The sequence below is a fragment of the Vulpes lagopus genome, chromosome 3 (assembly GCF_018345385.1).
Source record: "Vulpes lagopus strain Blue_001 chromosome 3, ASM1834538v1, whole genome shotgun sequence".
Classification (NCBI taxonomy): domain Eukaryota; kingdom Metazoa; phylum Chordata; class Mammalia; order Carnivora; family Canidae; genus Vulpes; species Vulpes lagopus.
Genome location: NC_054826.1, coordinates 118,834,637 through 118,853,410, shown reverse-complemented (window position 1 = coordinate 118,853,410; position 18,774 = coordinate 118,834,637). Strand labels below are relative to the sequence as shown.

Sequence of the window (18,774 nt, the reverse complement as noted above, 5' to 3'; positions counted from 1 at the left end):
AAACTTGGTTCTCTTCTGCCTTCACCCCATTTGCTCTGTTGGATTTGGTGGTGGGGAGGATTCTCAAAAGTTGGTTTCCAAGGTGGAGACAGGATTGGGGGTGAGTGGTCTGGAGATGGGGCCACCCACTGGGAGGCTCTGCGGTCACCTACATGGGCAGTGACCTGAGCTGCGGTGGGTGGAGGATGGAGAGACAGACAAGTAAGAAGGCTATGGGAGGTGGTGAGTGAGTGCCTCTGAGCAGGCAGGAGGGTACAGTGGTTCTTCAGTGATTCTCACATTTCAGCCACTTGGGCAGCATCAGCACCCCCTGGAGGTTTGTTAAAACCCATATTCCTGGGCCCCATCCCAGAGCTTCTGATTCCCTAGGTGTTTGGTGGGGCCTGAGGAATTGCATTGCTGACAAGTTCCATGGCGGTGCTGCTGGTTTGGGGACCACACTTGGAAGATCACTGCACTAGAGAAATCCTGCTGGGAAGCTGATACCATCTAATTAGATCTCTAGGGATCGTTCTGGAGGCTGAGGTTTCTGAAGAGGGGAGTCTGACCAGGTCTCAGAGGCTCAGAAACAACCTCAGCTCTGAGAGGAGCATGGGGAGTGGGAGATCTACTCCCGTATCCAGAGAGAGAGCTGTAGATCCACGTGTCTGCTGAGGATCCCTTGACTACCCAGTTGCCTTTAGAGAGGCAGATTTTTGGGGCTTGCATTAGATAATAACTGTTCACATGTCAACATCCATTTTTAGAAACGCAAACAATTTGGAACATGACAGACCTACTAATTTGAGGCATAAACTTTTTTTTGTCTCCTCTGTGAAAAACAAAGCCATTATGATTCCCGTGACAGCATTTGGAGGCAGTCAGCACCCCTGTCCTTATATCAGCTTGTTGTTGTCTGATGCATTTAGAAAATATTTCGGGACCGGTCAAAAGCAAGGGCTTGGAAGCTGTTTTTCTACCCAAACCGGGCTAATTTCACCTGTCCTGTTAAATGAATCTTTATTTATCCTGCCTTGTCTGGGGACGAGAGTAGGGATCTCAGGAATGGCCAGGCCCAGGTTCCTCTGGGGTCACTGATCTTTCTCCAGTGTTCTCTACTCAACCTCCAGCCCCAGAGTCTGCATGAAGCATAATAACAAGGTCGGGGAGTTTGGACAGCCCCTGCCTCCCACACCCTGACACCTCCTCAAAAGGGAGACACATGCAGGCTGCGATGCACTTAGCCTCAGACACACCTGGGTTCCAACCATGGTCTCCTCGTTCAGCATCCTTGTGATCCTCGGCAAGTCAGCGCGGCCCCTCTGAGTCCCTGTTTTCTGATCTACAAAATGGGGATAATAGTCCCCTACCACCTAGGTTGGCTGTGAAGATAACATGTACAACACATGTCACAGTGCCTGGCATATGGAAAGTCATAGCCACATGAAGACTATTACTGGTATCATTATGACTGTTACCAGGTGAGCAAATGAAAGGCTCTGGAAAATCTCGTGCCAACACAACCCGTCAGACTCTAACGCATCATTTCCCAAACACTTTTGATGTCTGATCTCATTTCTCTTCAGGAAAACCAGTTAACATCTTAACATTCAGGGGCACAAATGTTGCTAGGAACCCACTCTGGGAGCATAGGGCAGGGGTGGAGGAGGAGACAGAGGGGTCGGTGCCACCTGGGGAGGTTGGCAAAGGAGGGAGTAGCTGCCAAGGAGAAAAGGCAAGGTCCCCGAAGATGCACGTTCCCTTTTCCATCCGCATTGACTATATACCTCCCTTGGGAGGTGTACCATATGTGCCAGGGTGAGAAATGGTGAACATCACACCCGTTTGCTCTATTCAGGTTTCTCTGAGGTTTCCCATGCATGCTGCCCCCTAGTGGTCACTGCTTTGCTCCACTCCTGCCTGGTCCTGGGAACTCCCCACAAAATTGTTGAAACACCCCCCACCCCAAGGAAGACACCATTACCTTGGTAGCCTCTCCAATCGGTATGAAGCCATGTCTTTTGGGATCTGGCAATTTTGCAAAATGAATCTTTGAATCTGACTGTTGCTTGCTTAGTCCAGTGCTACCCTAGGGCACTGAACGTGGGGGAAGCCACCAGCATAGGACTGTGGTATAATCACTCTGGCTCGGATCAGAAGCAGACCACGTGCTCTTGCACAAGCCACTCATAGGCTCCCAACACCCATTTCTGGTATTTCCAGAGCAGCCGCCCTGAAAATCCACATTCCATAGTGTTTGGGGGAGTAACTTTAGGAGACAATAGAAGTAAAATGCTTTAATTGATGACAGTGAAGAAAATATGCTCTCCTCAAGCCTTCTGCTCTTATGGATGAGGGAACCAAGTCCCCTGAGATAAATGAGGTTGCCCAAAGTCACACAGGAAAATTATATCAGACCTGGGGCCAAGGCCCAGTCTTCAAAGAATGGCTTAAAAGACGGGGGAAAAAAAAAAAAAAAAAAGACTGGACTGAGAGTCACTGGACATGCTTGTTACAAATGAAAATCCTGGGCTCACATAGTGCAAAGAAACTGGGACCACTGGACATGGGGCCTCGACATCTTCTAATTTTTTGTTTTTTAACTGCACTTTCTGGATAATTCTTTATACACTAAAGTTTGGACTTACCTTTTCCAAGACCCAATCTCTAGACACAATTTATCCTAGAACACCAATTTCACATGCCAGGATTCTTCCAAACATGAGTATTTTTGCTGGTTGCTGAAATAAAACTGTTTTCTTAGTTGAGGGTTTGAGCTGGATCCATAGCTGGAAACTAGGAACATTGGAGGTGACAATCTTGGATTCAGTGTCCTGCCCTGACACTTATCAGCTGTGGCAGAGAAATTTGGCAGCCAAATTACCCAGTATCTCTGGGCCTTAATTCCCATTGTCACACAGAAGAGATGATTTTGCCTTGTCACCTATATTTAAGATGGCTTAAATGAGACAATGTCAGGGAAGTGAGTAAGAGTGTCTAGTACATAGTAGGTACTCAGTAAATTCTAGCTCTTTCTTTTTTCTAAGAAAATTGATGTCCCATAGTAATAAGTGTTCATCTAAGAGATGGTACAGAGGCACAAAGCAGGAGAAAATGTCTAGTTTGGGTGGCAGTCTTGTTGGAGTGCACACATCTTGAATAAAGACCCACCTAAAGGCAACCTTAAAACATTACTGCATGAAATTCAGGCTTTTTCAATGTTCTGATTTGGGTTATTGGTTTGCTGGTGAGCAGGAGGGTGCAGAGCAGGTGGAGAATAGGGAGGGGATTTTTTTTTAATAAAAATCAAATCCCACCAGCTCCTGAGTTTGGCCTCTTTTGAAAAGCACACAGTAAGCACTGGAGTTTTGATGAACTTCTTTGCAAACCCATAGGGCATGGAGGAGATTCTCTGCTTGGCAGAAAATGCCATTCTGTAAGATTCAGTACATATTTTGCTAGTTTGAAAATATGCACCAGCACTCCCTGTGATGTGAAGCCAGTTAGATCTTTTTTTTTTTAATCTGCATTTCACACTTTCCCAGCACGTTGCATGGTGCCTACAGCACATAGTAGACACTCAATGTGCATTTTATCAATAAATGATTGAATGAAGTTGGGCATACCATTTGAAGGGAATCTTGTAGTCTTTTCTGAAGAGGCACTGTGAAGCAGAAAAATCAACCAGATGGAAATCAGGAGACCTGTGTTCTAGATCCAGTGCTCCTTGTTAGCAATTCACAGTCCTTGAGACCACAGCTTGAGTTGTCTCTCCTATAGAATGGAAGGTTGGGGATCATTGATTTCTTTGGCTCTTTGCTTTGCTCTGATTGGCTTGCCTTGTCATGCACCCTCCTCTGAACAAATTGTTGTGGAGAGGGCAATGGAATGTTTTGGCTGTAGTCCCTGGGGAATAGCTGGGGAAAGGGTGGAAGCATGTGTCAGCCAAACCACATGGATTAAGAGTGGGAGACAGGTAGATTCCCCATCTGAAAATATGGGGCTCTTCCTGGAAGTAGGGTGAGTAAATGATTGGTGTTTGTATTGGTAGTCTTGCCACAAAAATGCTGTGTAACAAGTAGCCCCAAACTTGTGATTTAACTTTATTTAGCAGCATTTACTGAGACCAGGTGTCTATGTGCCAGTGACTTGTGCTGATGTCAGAGGTTCTCCTAGTCTCACTTGAGTTGACTCTTGTCTCTGGGAGCTTGCTGAATGTTGGCTGATCAAGGCTGGTTCTAGCTAGAATGACTCAGGTGACTTGGCTCTGCTCCAGGTGTCTTTCATCCTTGGAGAGGGTAGCCCACACATCCCATGATGATGGCATAGGTACAAAAGAGGAACCCCAAACCAGCAAGCACTTTTTCATGCTTCTGTAATGTCATGTCTGTTCACATTCGTTAGTCACATGGATGAACTCAGAATCCACTGGTGGGGAAAAAAGATCTACCTCTTTTGGGGTGAGTTTCAAAGTTGCATACAAAAAGCATGGATACAGGGAAGGGTGAAGAATTGAGGTCATTCGTGTATGAATCTAACATAGGATCCGAAATCTTAAGAATTATTTGCTTTGAGATAATAATCTGCTTTGTTTATGCTTTGCTATGACAAATTGGAAGGAAGAACATGGGATTAAGGAGAGTCATCCTTTATTTGCTACATTAAAAAAAAAAGAACAAACACCAGTTTTATAAAATTTCACCAGAGGAGAAGTCGATTGGAAGACAAACTGTACAAGGAATTTCTGAAAAGAATGATCTCCATCTATGGAGCAGCAATGCAGGATGCGTGGCAGGGCAGTGAATGAATGCACCACTTCCATCCAGAGCTCTTCTATGTAGGGGGCACTGTGGTCAGCCATGGCTGGAGCACTAGTCTTGTCTATATTTGTTCCACAGCCTCTCAGAAAGAGGTGACTGCAGAACAGCACTGCCTAAGGGAAGAGACAAAGGACCTGCAGGTTTAGAGGCCTGTTAGCAACAAGACATTTGCAGAGGGTTCCCTGGACTCATAACCAAGGAGCTAGTGGTGCAGCCTGGACAGCTTTAGTGCAAAGCCCAAGCCAGGCACTATTTCAGAATCCTCTCCAGCAAAGATAGTGGGAGCCCTCAGGGTTAAGACAAAGAAGATTCAGGCTTCTGGACTCCCCTTGACAATTTTCTTTCTTTGAGATAAAGGACTTCAGAAGGAAGATGTGAAGCCCAGCAGAGAGAGCTGGGAGCCCCGAGCTTTGTTAAGACCTGGTTCAAATGTGACTTTCCCTACTGATGTCTCTTCAGCAAGGCCCAGAACCAGGTGAAACAGGGCTAATTCACCATAAAGGCAAATCTTCCCAACTCCTCCCTGGCTCTCTCCTGTCTAAGAAGCTAGGCTTTTTTCTTGCCTTTCTTGTTTCTGCCTGCTGAGACAGTTTCAGGAGCCTGCACAGCTTTATAGAATGTATTTTAAAAGAAGAGAGAAATACCTGGGTATTTTTTTTTAAACATGAATTGTCCCCTGTTTCACTCTTTAACGTAGTTTGTGAAGGAGGGGGAACAAAGTGCAGACCCAGACATATTTCTGTATAAGTAAAAAGCAAATATTGTCCTACTGAACCAAAGGCCCCACAAATACAGCAGCTTGAGAGAAACAAGTATATCGTTCTGTTACAGTACCCAGGGAAGTGGTACATGTTGGTGGGACAGCTCTACTCTAAAGTGTCACTTGGGGACCCAGGCTCCTCAAACACTATTTCTCTACCACCGTCTACAGGATTGTCCTCATCTGCATTGTTATGGTTAGTTGTTGTCAAGCCAATGGAAAGGGAGAAGAGGGGACATCCAGGGCAAGCGATTTACTTTTAAGTAAGTCAGGTGAAGTGAAAATTGGATATATCATTTTTGCTCACATACCATTGGCAAAAGATGAGCGACATGGCCAAATGTAGCCCCCAAGAGGGCTGAGGAAATCTAGTTTGGAGCAGAGTGGCCACATGCCCAAGAGAAAAAGGCAGAGAAAGGCTTGGGGCCCAAGTGGCCATATGCTACATTTTTCCAGGTGAGAGTCCACACTTAAAGAACACTACCATACACCATGCATAATGGTTTGTGCTTTTACCTGCCTTGTCTCCTTTACTTCTGCACAGCACCCTGCAAAGTCAGTCTATCCTCATGCAATTTTCTTTTGCTTTCTAACAATGACAGCAATAGCAGCTACCATCTGTTGAATACCAACTATGAGGCAAGGACATTGGTACTGTACATGATTCTCTTCAGTACCCTCAACCCCCTGCCACCCAACCATTGTCTTTTGATTTTCAATTTTATTGGTAGAACTCTGAGAGTTCAGGTAACTTGCTCAATGTCTCCAGCCTATAAGTGGAAGACCTAGGATCTGAACTTAGATCCATCTTTCAGAGCTTAGGCTCTTACCACCATATTGTGAAGAAGAATTTATGGTCACAATAATCAGGTGGTTGTTCTTTCAGACATCATTATATATTGTATGAGCCTGATGCATGGTAGCCTTCAAGTTCTAACCTCACTAATCTTCCTTTCTTTCTCTCATTAATCCTTCTAATTCCTGGAACCTACTGCTGAAGTCTTGCCTTTTGAGACTCGAGGCTCTGCTATGGCTGCTGAGAGCCAGTGTAGGATTCAAACCCAACACTTTGGTTCTTTGTTGTTGCTGAAAGTGACTGATGTTCTCTGGGTGGTGGAGATGGGATAGTAGAAGCACAAGGAAAATAAATATTAGTTAATATTTCACACTATCCCACTACGTTGTCAGGGAGGAAATCATTGTGATGAGCCCAGGCAAGCACATCTGCTTTGTGGGGCCAACTACATGAACTAGTATGTGTCAAGAACCTGACCTGAAGTCTTCACTCAGTTCTATGAGAAGTGAGTGGCTTTTTATCCAGCTCAACTCCAGGACAGGTGGCCTCCTTTCGGTCAGTGACTGGCCAGCACTCCAGCTAACATCATTGCCCTTCAGAGATGCCAAGATCTGTGCTCCTGGTAATGCAGTAGCCAACCTTAACACTGGAAGAGTCACAACCTGACAGGGAACATCTCAGGTCACCCCCAGCTCCCTCCTCCTCACCTTAAGAAAGAAAAAGATTAACCTAGTTTGCTTTAGGAGGGAATTTGAGGCTTTGTTAAGCTTCTGGTTGAGAGATCCTGATGTTTCCTCTTGAGATTCTGATACTTGCCATATGCACCCCAATCCCTAATGTTTTGAGAGAAGGAAACAAGAAAAGTGATTTCTCTGTATAATTCTCACTCTGCTCTCTATTTTCTGTAGTTTGGGGGGATATTTTCCTGCAGATAAAACCTTTTGAAGGAAACAAGACGGTTCTATAAGCCAGGCTAGTGGTTATAGAAATGGTGAGGGTTGTAGCCACAAGTTCATAAATTTCAGGACACCCAGAATTGAGCTGGGTATCCTGGGTTCAAATCCCAGCACCATCTCTTGAACAAGTTGCCAAAGTTCTGTAGTCTCAGTTTCCCCATTTATAAAATGAGGCTGAGAATGGCACCTACCTTGGTAGGATATTGAGAGTCTTAAAAAGATTAACAGGGGTGCCTGGGTGGCTCAGTCAGTTAGGCATCCAACTCTTGGTTTCAGGTCAGGTCATGATCTCAGGGTCCTGATATCAAGCCCTACATGAGGCTCCCTGCTCAATGGGGAGGCTGCTTGTTATTTTCTCTCTTCTCTCTCCCTCTCCCTCTGACCCTCCCCACCACTCTCTCTCTCTCTCTCTCTCTCTCTCTCTCTCTCTCTCACTGTCTCTCATAAATAAAATATTTTTTTAAAAAAAAGGTTAACAAATTCCCTAGTCAAGTATCAAGAACAGACTATGTTCTTAATAACTAATATGAGCTTTTATTCAATTTACCGCTGGGGATCTGAGAGGGAGACCACAGTTCTACTATATGCATGTAGTCTCTAACCAGTCCCTGCCTCCTTCACCTAACTGCATCCTGCCTCCCTGAGCTCACTGCTACAGAACAGTCATGCCTCTGCAAGGCTAACCAGAGACATGGAGCTGGGCAGCAACCAGGTTCTCCTGCCCCAGAAATAAAGGAATTTAACCCATTCTTTAGTCCTGTGATTCCTATAAAACACAGGGCACAGATCATTCAGACTTCTGTATTAGTATATATTAATGTTCCCCAGAAAAATTGAACTGTGTATACACACACACTCTTATCCTATTATTTATATATATATACACATATGAATAATAGGATATATATATGTTTATATATATATATATATATATATATAATGGGTGTGATTGAAGCAATTCCCCATAATAAACCACCTTTCATATATATATGTGTATATATGAATATGACAAATATTGGTATATATGAATAACAGGATATGTACATATATGAAAGGACATTTATTATGGGGAATTCGTTCATATGATTATGGAGGCTGAGAAGTTGCATGATCTATTTCTATTGTCTGAGAGCTAGAAACCCAGTGGTGTGATCTCAGTCCAAGTCGAAAACTTGAGAACCAGCAGAACCAATGAGGTAAATCCCAGTTGAGGAGCAGAGGGCCAATGTCCCACCCAGGAGATAGGGCAGCAGACAGGAAGGGCATGGAGCCTCCCTTCTTCTGATTTTTGTGGTATTTTAGTCCATCAACAAATTAGATAATTTCCACCTATATGGGGGAGAGCAATCTACTAAGCATACCAATTCAAATGCAAACCTTCCTAGGCACACCCAGAAATAATATTTAATATGGACACCCGGTAGACCCAGTCTGGTTGACACGTAAAATTCACAGACCAGATGGCCAAAACAGGAAACATGCTGCCTGTTTCTAATATTTTAGAGAATTCTTCAGAATCTGAAATATTTCCAGTGCTTTCCTGCCTTCACCAAATGCGTTATTGTACTCCTACTGTGTGCCAGGCACTGGGCTAGGTATTGGTGATACAGTAGTGAGTAGAGCTGATATGGCCTCTACCCTAATCAGAATTTATATTCTAGTCAAAGGAGGCCGATAATATCCAAGTAACTAAAAAGATAATTTCATGAAATTATACAAGCTAAAAAATATAGTAGAATAGGGAGAAGTGATGAGAGCAATTGGGGGTGGGGAGGGCTCTCTTTTGACTGACTCATCAAGAGGGATTTTCTGAGGAAGTGACCTTTGATCAGAGAACCAAATTATAAGAAGAATCCAGATGTGCAACCAAAAAGAAGAGCATTTTGGCAGAGAAAACCGCAAGGATGTGATTCAATGGCTCTGACGTGGTGAAAAGGTTGGTGTGTTCAGGAGCAGAAAGGAATCCTGTGTATACTGGTTTGAAGAGTATCCCTCCAAATCTCTACCCACTCAGAACCTCAAAATGTGATCCTGCTGGGAAATAGGGTCTTTGCAGACGTAATAAGGTGAGCTCATTCTGGATTAAAGTGGGTCCTAATGCAATGACCAGTATCCTTATCAGAAGAAAGAAATTTGAACAGATAGACCCACACAAAGAGGATGGCCAGATGGAGTAAGAGGCTGAGATTGGAATGAGGCAAAAGGCAAGGAATGCCAAGGATTGCTGCAACCACCAGAAGCTAGAAGAGGGAAGGAAGGGTCTTCCCCTAGAGCCTGCAGAGGGAGCATTGCCCTGATGACACTTTGATTTCAGACTTCTGGAATCTGTGAAAGAATAAATTTCTGTTGTTTTAAGCCACCCAGTTTGTGGTAATTTGTTAAGGCAACCCTGGGAAACTAATACACTCTGTGATGGGTTCACAACAAGTGGAAGAGATGAAGCTAGAAAACAGCCAGAGATAAGGTCATGTAGACCTTGGGGCCACTGCAAATAATTTGGGTTTTATTCTTAAGTGCAATAAGAATATGTATTACTTGATTTCAACATATTCTTGGACCAAAGACAGGGACAAATGAGGAATGATAAAAGCTTAGGTTGGCTGGGGCATTGCTTACCCAGTTAAATTCATCACCCAAGACCCAAGAATATCACCAAGTGAGAATGAGCTGTAGGAACCCCTCCTTAAGATATCTTTGGCCCAAGGAAAGAAGGTAGGTGGGAGGCCACCTGCTGAGACCCTCAGATGTGCAGCTTGTTTTGAAAACGGGTTATTACCTTGACTCGCTCTCTTTCCACGGAAGTGAGGCTCCATCCTACCCTGCACCTGGACAAGTGTCTGCTGCTAATTAGGGGAGAGACAGATGGAGGAAGGTAGAGTTTAATTTTACAGCCTTGGTTCCTTCAAGGCAATTAGGCTCATTGGAAGGAAAGCACCTTTTTCATTCTTTCTTCCTCTTTTTAAATGAAGAAAAATCAAACCAGAGAGGCCCAATGTTGTTGAAAGGCTCACACATCTGTTTCCTGGTTGGCTTGTCAGCCATCTGCCCACAAGGTATTGGGGCTGATTAGGTTAATGCATTTATTAATGGGGCTTACAAGGCTGCTCAATGAATCTGTTATTTCTTTCACGAGAAGTGTTTTGATATAGTGACAGGGACCACACTGCACAAAGCCAAGAGAGGCCAGGTAGGCATTTCTTCCTCCTCCTCTGGATCTAAGTCAGAAGAGACCAAAAACATGGGGAAGAGAGCATCACAAACATTGCCTTTCCTGGTTATGGGAATGGTCCATCCACCACCATCTATATTCCTGTTATTAAAACAATCTTGAAAATCACTCTTTAAGGAAAAGTTTCATGTCCCAGCAACATATCTGTGCCTGCTCTGTACTTCTCTAAAACACCTCTAAGTCCAGTGGAGGGAAGATGGTCAGACAAATAAGTGTCTGTGAATGATATAGTCTTGCCTACTAGACTTCAGATGGCCTGGAGACCTCTTGCTTCCTTTATTTTACCACACAGATGTCCTTTTGTTTCTTGAAGTTGTCAGACTCCTTCCTGCCTGCAAATGCTGTTTAGTGTCAGTTATATACTGCTGCATAACAAACTTCCCCAAAGTGCAGTGCAGTGGCTTAATACAGCCACCATTTACTGTACTCATGATTGTGGGTCAGCTGGCAATTCTTCTGGTTTGGGCTAGATTAGCTGTTCTCAGCCAAGTTTACTCAGTATCTGGAGTCAGCTGGCAGGTCAGTTGATGGCTGTGTGATCTAGTTTGTCCTCACTCAGTATCTGGCAATTAGCAGGCGGTTGGTTGTGGTGAGCACAGGCAACTGGCCTGAAGCTTTCTCATCCTCCAGGAGGCTAACCTGGGCTTCCTTTCTCACACAGAAGCAGGAATCCAAGAGCCTGATAGTTGAAGCTTTAGAACTTGTAAAGGCCCAGGTTCAGGACTTACATGACATAATTTCTGCTACAGTCTACTGGTAAAAGCCAGTCACAAGGCCCGACCATATTCAAAAGGTAGAGAAAGACATTCAACCTCTTGATGGAAGGCAATGCGATGTACAATGGCCATTTTGCTATATACTACATGTTCTCTCACCTGGAATCCTGCTGCTGTTACACATCCTCAAGGGTGCCTTCCCTAATCATCCTGAAAAGATCAAGTCCCCTTCTTAGGCCACTTCATAGGGCAGACGAGGCAAACACAGGTAGTAGGTACAGGGAAGTGAAAGGGGAAGGAAGAAAGGAAAGGATTGTTGGCTTGGATGAATGCCTCCTTTGTGCTTAGCAAGTTGCCTGGCACAGGGTGAGTGCTCAATAAATGTCTGTTGGATTTAATCCAGTTCTTTCAGAAGACAGACAAAATATATGTACTGAATAGTTACTACATTCCAGAATTGTGTTACGTACCTTATATATCTCATGTAATGTATTGCTCACAACAAACCTGAAAGTAGCTTATATTATCCCCATTTCACACTGAAGGAAATAAAGCTGTCAGAGGTTAAGTGACATTCCTGAGATCTCATAACCTCCGGTCCGTCTGATTACAGGGCCCCCAGAGTTTTCTGTCCACCCTTCTCTTGCTCCAAGTATCAAACACTTTCTACGATCCGGGGGTCCCCAGAGTCAGGCTCACTAAGAGACTAAATCAGGGTTGATTGTGGAGGAGGTTGTAGATTCTCCCTGTGGGACCTCATGATTCCCTGAATGGAGCCTTCTCCCCATCCCTGCACTGATTGGCAAGATTTTAATGCCTCTGTGATTTCTTTCCTTTAGAACTTTTTGAGGAAGCATCACCTATCCCAGCTGTTGGAATACCTACTTCATAATCAATTGTCTCAGTTTGTCAGATACAGGAAACCTTGACTACATTCCTTTCTCTGAGCAGATCTTAGACTAGTCCACTGTCTGGAAAGAGGACATGGGAGTGAATGATTCTAGATCACAACTGGAGACGTAATGAGGATGAGTGAGACTTTTATAAGAGACTCCCAGAAGGAACAGGGGAGGGGAGCTTCCACTCCTATGATTGCCCTAATATTCTATGCATATTCATAATATTTTGCTTTTACATCCACTCACTGGATACTTATTGAGTAATATCTGCCAGAAGTAGGCTGGACATTGTGCACACAGTGATGGGCAGGAATCTGACCTGGCCTTGCCCTGTTGCAACTGCAGTGGGAGAGAGAGAGACAGGAATACACACAGTGCATTAACGAGTGCAAAATGGCATGTACAATGTGTGCCATGGAGAAGAACCTATCATGGTGGTATGTGACCTTGTTCAAGGTTCTAGAAGGGAAGATGGTGGGAGGTGGCAGGAGAGAACAGGAATGAGATTGGAGGTAACTTACCTTTAGTTCTCTAGGAAAAGCTATGTGCCCTGACTCTGCTAGACACCAGGGCTTTGCTTGTGGTCTCAACTCTGGCTGTACATTAGAATCATTTGGGTGGAGGGGCGCTTCAAAAAAATCTGTGCCTGGGCCTGACCCGCAGAGATTCTAATTGAATTATTCAGGGGAGGGATCCAGGAATCTGAATGCTTTAGAAGCTCCCCCATGGGATTCCCAAGTACTGCCAGGATTGAGAGCCCCACAGATGGAAAGATAAGGTCCCTGCCTTCAAAGCTGCAACATCTTGTTGTCAGACCAGCTCAGAGATCTTATTATAAATATTCATAAGCCTACCATATTTATACTTTTAATTTTTTGTTTATTTTATTTAAAAAAATTTTTACTTTTAATTTTTTTTAAAGATTTTTATTTACTTGAGAGAGAGAGAGAGAGAGAGAGAGAGAGAGAGAGAGAGAACATAGAGGGAGAGGGAGAAGCAGACTCCACTAAGCAGAGAGCTGGATGTGAGGCTCAATCCCAGGACCCTGAGATCATGGCCTGAGCCAAAGGCAGACACAACCGACTAAACCACCCAGGAATCCCCTGTAAATATACTTTTATGTTATTTGTAGGATTCTTTGGTCACTATCTGTCTCCGCTTAGTAGATGTCCACCCCATGAGGGCAAAGACCCTGTCCATTTCTGATTCTTCACTGCCTAGTACTGCCCCTGACTCTCTGATGAATGAATGAGCAAATTACCTGAGGAGGATGTTGGTAGATGAGGGGCATGATAGGTTTTGCATTTCAGAAATATGCCTCTGGCTGCAGTGTGGAGATTGGACTGGGTCGAGGCATGAGGCTCAGGGCAGGGAGGCCAGTTTGGTGGCTGAAGTGGAGCGATGTTCAAAGTTGGGGGTGGAGTGGAATAGGTTAGAGCAGCGTTTGTAGGCATAGCTGGACAGGCTTAGCAGTTGTGCTGGAGGAGGAAGATGCTACCTTGTTTCTGGCTTCAGGGGTGTTTGCATCCAGGAGTTAAGGAAGGACCTGAAGAAGAAGGTATATTTGTATTTATTGTTAATGGTTTCAGACTTGGCTACCTGGAGTAGGAAATACCAATGAATCTGTCCTGGAGGTAACTGGATTCATGTCCTCCCCCACTACCCCAAGTCCAAAGGGGGAATATTCTGATATTGCTCTGGCATCCTTCTGTTGAGACTTTGTGGCATTGGAAACCTAGAACTTTCTTCTGGAAAGCAGAAAGATGGGGATCTTACATTGACTTGAATTTAACTCATACCCCTTTAAGCAATGCATGGTATTTTCAGAATGTTTGCTCTTCGCATCTTTAGTAGCAGATTCCTTTTGACATTCTGTATCTTCAGACAGCTCTAAGATTTATGGCAAAGGGGACTTTCTCTTGAAAGATCACAGTAGCCAGGACAATATACATTAACAGGGACAGAAACCCAACTTAAATGGTATGAAGCCTGGAAGGTTAATGTGTGGCTTACTGGGGTGTTGTGTTGAGGAGTCTGAGCAGAGGCTGCACTTGCCTGGACAGAGCACTATGATCAATGAGTGACATCTGCCATGGACACTGAGGGGGCAAGTGGGCCATATTTTTGTGCCCTTGGTCCTGAAACTGAAGCTTTCCCTCTATGGCCTTTGAAAAGCACCAAATAATGTCTACTGGACTTAGGTTCTACCCTGGCTCAGCCACTAGCTGGGGGTAACTTTTGTTAATCATTTCATATTCCTGAGCTTGACAATTTCCTAATCAATCAAGCAGGAGTAAAAATCCCCATCCTTCCTACTTCCTAGGGTTGTTGAAAGGATCAAATGGGGAAAAAAAAAACATGGAAAAATGATGGCATACATGAATGTACATATACACAAATTCACCTACGTAACAATGTAGGATATTGGAAGGCTGTGGGATGATGGAAGCGTAAATGGGAAAACAGCAAATATTTCTCATCTCCAAATAGATGTAAATTTAAAGTTTACTGCTAAGAAATAAATTTTATTTTATTTATCTTATTTTAAATAATCTCTTCACCCAATGTAGGGCTCAAATTCATGACCCCAAGATCAAGAGTCACATGCTCTACTAACTGAGCCAGTCAGATGTCCCACTAAGAAATAAATTTTAAAAGTGTAGAGGATCTTATAATAAAAGAAGTATAAGAACATAAAAGATCTAATAAACTTATCAAATAAATACACAGGGAAAGAAAGATGAGGGAAGGAAGGAAGAAAGGGGGAGGGAGGGAGAGAGAGAAGAGGAAGGAAGAGGAGAGGAAGGAGGGAGCCAGGATCATAATGAAAGAAAGCAAGGAAGAAAAAGAGAAAGAAATCATGGTGCTGGAGATGGTGTGGTGAAATGGCACAGAGATTGGTGTGACTCTTTTGGAGGAATTGGCAATATGTATCAAGAACCTTGATAATGTTTACATCCTTTTGCCAAGTAATTAACTTCAGGTCATTCATTTCCGGGCTGGCTAATAAAGATTTTAGGTTCTATGGGCCTCGCAGTCTCAGGCATGTGTACTTGGATCCACCACTGCAGAGCAAAAGCAGCCACAGACAGTAGGTAAGCAAGTGGGTATGGCCATGTTCTAGTAAAACTTTATTTACAAAAATAGGCAGCATCTGGATTTGGTCCAGGGGATGTAATTTGCAGTCGTCTCATGTAGATGAAGAAACTACTTTTACAATGATCCTAAATGCAAAAAGAGCTTGAGTCTTGAAGATTCTCATTTCAGCTTTATTTATGTCAGCAACATATTGGCAAGCGACTCTTCATCAATGGGAGGAGTGATTAATTTTAATAGTTCTACCCAATGAAATATTATGTAGGCATTAAAATGTTGTTTATTAGTGATTTTTAACAGCATGGAGAAATGCATGATAGAATGTTATTTGGAAATTAAACAGTGATTTATAATGATAATTACAATGGCAGGGGCTAATACCTGAATACTTTGCATGCATGATATCATTTAACCCTTTAAACAACCGCATGAAATATGTAATAAATATATATTTATTGTAACTACTCTCCTAATGTAGAAACTAATGGTAATTAAAACTAAGAAGTTTCTTACCTTTTCATTAAGTAGCCAAAGTTACACCTCTAGCAGGTGGAAGAGTTGGGGTTTGAACACAGGTCTACTTAACTGCTTAAAGCAACCAAACAAACTAATAGAAATCCCAAATTGAACCCCATTTATGGAGAAAACCAGAAGAAAATACAGCCACACATTGATATCGGCGATCTTGAATGGTGGGTGACAGATATGAATATTCCTCAAGATGTTAAAATGAGAATGCATGATTTTAATGATGAAGAAACAACCCTGGAACTTTGTAAGAACGCCAAGGAGGTACAGTGCTCGGTGCACTATGGTGGAGAAGTGTTTATTGGCGGTGGGGGCGGGGAGGGTGCAGATCTAGAGTGTCCACTGGGGATGCCCTAACCTTCTTGGTCTTGCTCTTGCTTGTGAAAAGAACTCGACCCTCTTTCCTTCTGTTCTCCTTCCTTCTGTCTGTTCCAGATGGAGTTTCTAGTGTGTGTCTCGTTTGGACTGTTGGCCCACTTAACGCTGTGGTCAGGTTGACTTGCCAATCCCTAACTCTCTCTCTCTCTCTCTCTCTCTCTCTCCCCCCACACCCTCTCCCTCTCTGTGCCCTGTCCTCCCCATCTCCGTCCACCTTGGACAGCCGACAAGGTAAATGATGACTTCTCCTCCAAGCGACGGCACCTGGCCGAGCTGGCCGCCAAGGGGAACCTACCTCTGCACCCAGTGAGAGTGGATGACGAGCCGCGGGCCTTCAGCCCTGAGCATGGCCCTGCCAAGCAGAATGGACAGAAGTCCCGCACCAACAAGATGCCCCCACATCCCCTGGCCTACAACTCCACCGCCAACTTCAAGGGCTGGGACCCCAACGAGCATTCCCTCCGGCGGCAGGCTTATGGTAACAAGGGCAAGCTTGGCACAGCTGAGTCGGGCTCCAGCGACCCCTTGGGGACTCGCACCCAGCACTACCCACCCCCACAGCCATACTTCATCACTAACAGCAAAACAGAAGTGACTGTCTGAGCTTTCACTACAGGGAGCATCCTGGAGACCATACTCAACTGAGAGAGGCAAAAAAATACCCCTGGCCCACACCCTCCCTGTCCCCCTCACCCCCGACATGCTCCCCCACTCCCTGACTCCCCATTCCAACCGACGATAAACCTACTGGTGACGCAGAATCACGCTTTTCTTGGGTCATGCCAAACACGTGTCAGCGGGCAGCTGAGCAAGACGGAAGCAGGGACGTTCAGCAATACAGCGAAGGAGAAACTGAGGCACGGCTCTTTCGACTTCAGGCCCCAGGTGGCCAACTCACATGCCCACATCGTGGGGCTAATTTTTCTTTTCCTCCTGACTTACAACTGAACTCCATGATGAAAAATTAAAAGTAGCACAACTTAGAGAAATTGTCCATTTGAGCACATACACCATTTACCATGCGCTGTTTCCGGTGAAAGAGCCAGGTTGGGGTGGGGGGAGCGTGAGGGTGGACACAAGAGAAGAGCGTACTTGAGAAGAGGAGTTGTCTGGGAAGGATGCTGTGTGCATAAGTGTCTTCTAATCTCAAGAAATAGTGACATGGACACACAATTTTGCCAAGCGTGAGACAGTAACTGGACCCCTACCATTCTATTTGTAGTACTTTTCATATCATCAGTGTTGGAAGCAAACACACACACACACACACACACACACACACACACACTCAAACTCACAAAAAGTCAATAGACCCTGAACCCACTGGCAGTGATGAGAAAGAAAGAGCATTTTAGAGAAGTCCTGTAAAGACCATGACCATGGACATGGCAAGGATAGTAGGCTTCTGCAGCGGGCAGAGGGTCCAGAGAGTATTAAATAACTTTAAAAAAGAAGAAGAAGAAGAAGAGAAACAAAGACAAGCCCACTACAAAACAGACAAAAACAGCAAATTCATTTTTGCCCAGAATCCTTGGGACTTAGGAAACAATGACATCAGAACAAAAACATACTCCACAGCTGGAAAGTGAGGTGAGAAGGGGACACCCCGCATTTCCCGCCTTGCCTCCAAGACAAGAAACAGACGCAGAAACCAGTCCTCTCTTACCCATCTCTCCCCGACCCCCCTCAGCCCGTTGCCGCCGCCGCTGCCAAATTTCAACTGCTTTGGACTGAAAATGTCATAAGCGTGGGTGGTGCCTTCAATGTGTTACTGTTTAATGACAGTCTTGTTTCCCAAGTGCAACCTGTGTTCTCCGAGCCCCCCACCCCCCGCCCCGCGTCCTGTTTCCTGCAGTAATAGAAGATGTTCCTCTCCCCCTTTGTCAGTGAGCCCAGCCATCCCACACCCCGAGGGGGCTGCTACGATGTCGGGGGTACCTAAAGATGACGACCTCCCCGTCCCCCACCCTCCCACCCCCAGTCCTACTGTTATCTGCCCCCCCCCCGCCCCCGCCAAACCTCCCAAGCATTTTGGGATCTTGTAATTTCCATGGCCCTCCCAGCCACCTACCTCCCCAGATACATCCATCCAAGAATTCATCTCCTAACCAGAATCCCCCCTGAGGTGGTTGTTCAGATCGGTCCTCCCAGCCGATGGCCCTTGGGCATTCCGACCAAGGTGGCTTCCCGGCTACTTCTGTTTGTTTTGTGGAAGCCCAAAGGAGAGTGCAGGGAGAGAAGAAACTTTTGATCATAGGGGACAAGTTCTCATCCAGTTCCCTAACGGCCTTAGCCAATGAACAGGAACCTCTGAGAGCCCCAGAGCTCTTCTGGTGTCAGAAGCTATACGTAGTGGTCCAAGAAGATCCAGAGCATTCCTGGGGATGCCCCCGTGCGGCGTGCTGCCTCACCTGTCTCTCTCCTCCGACATCACGGAAGCAAGGGAAATCAGGGGTTAGGTTCTTCTTTTCATTCCATCTGGGGGCACATTGACAATGTATGTTATCTCCTCGGGCCGTAGTCTCCCATCCGAAACACGGGGAAAGCCTTTCAATCTTTCTGAATAGCAAAACCTCTGCCCATTTTTTAAAAATGTAATCGTGCACAGGTGCCACTC

The 18,774-nt window shown here is 44.8% G+C and overlaps 1 protein-coding gene across 2 annotated transcripts in view; it reads left to right on the top strand.

Moving 5' to 3' along the window:
- The window catches only part of SHISA9 (shisa family member 9), a 277,053-nt gene extending 258,929 nt beyond the window's left edge, over nucleotides 1–18,124 (top strand). For both annotated transcript variants that reach the window (XM_041747093.1, XM_041747095.1), the window contains one exon: nucleotides 16,381–18,124. In XM_041747093.1, coding sequence (XP_041603027.1) covers nucleotides 16,381–16,760 — 380 coding nt within the window. In that variant the 3' untranslated portion in view covers nucleotides 16,761–18,124. The remainder of the gene's footprint in view (nucleotides 1–16,380) is intronic.
- The last annotated feature ends 650 nt before the right edge of the window (nucleotides 18,125–18,774 follow it).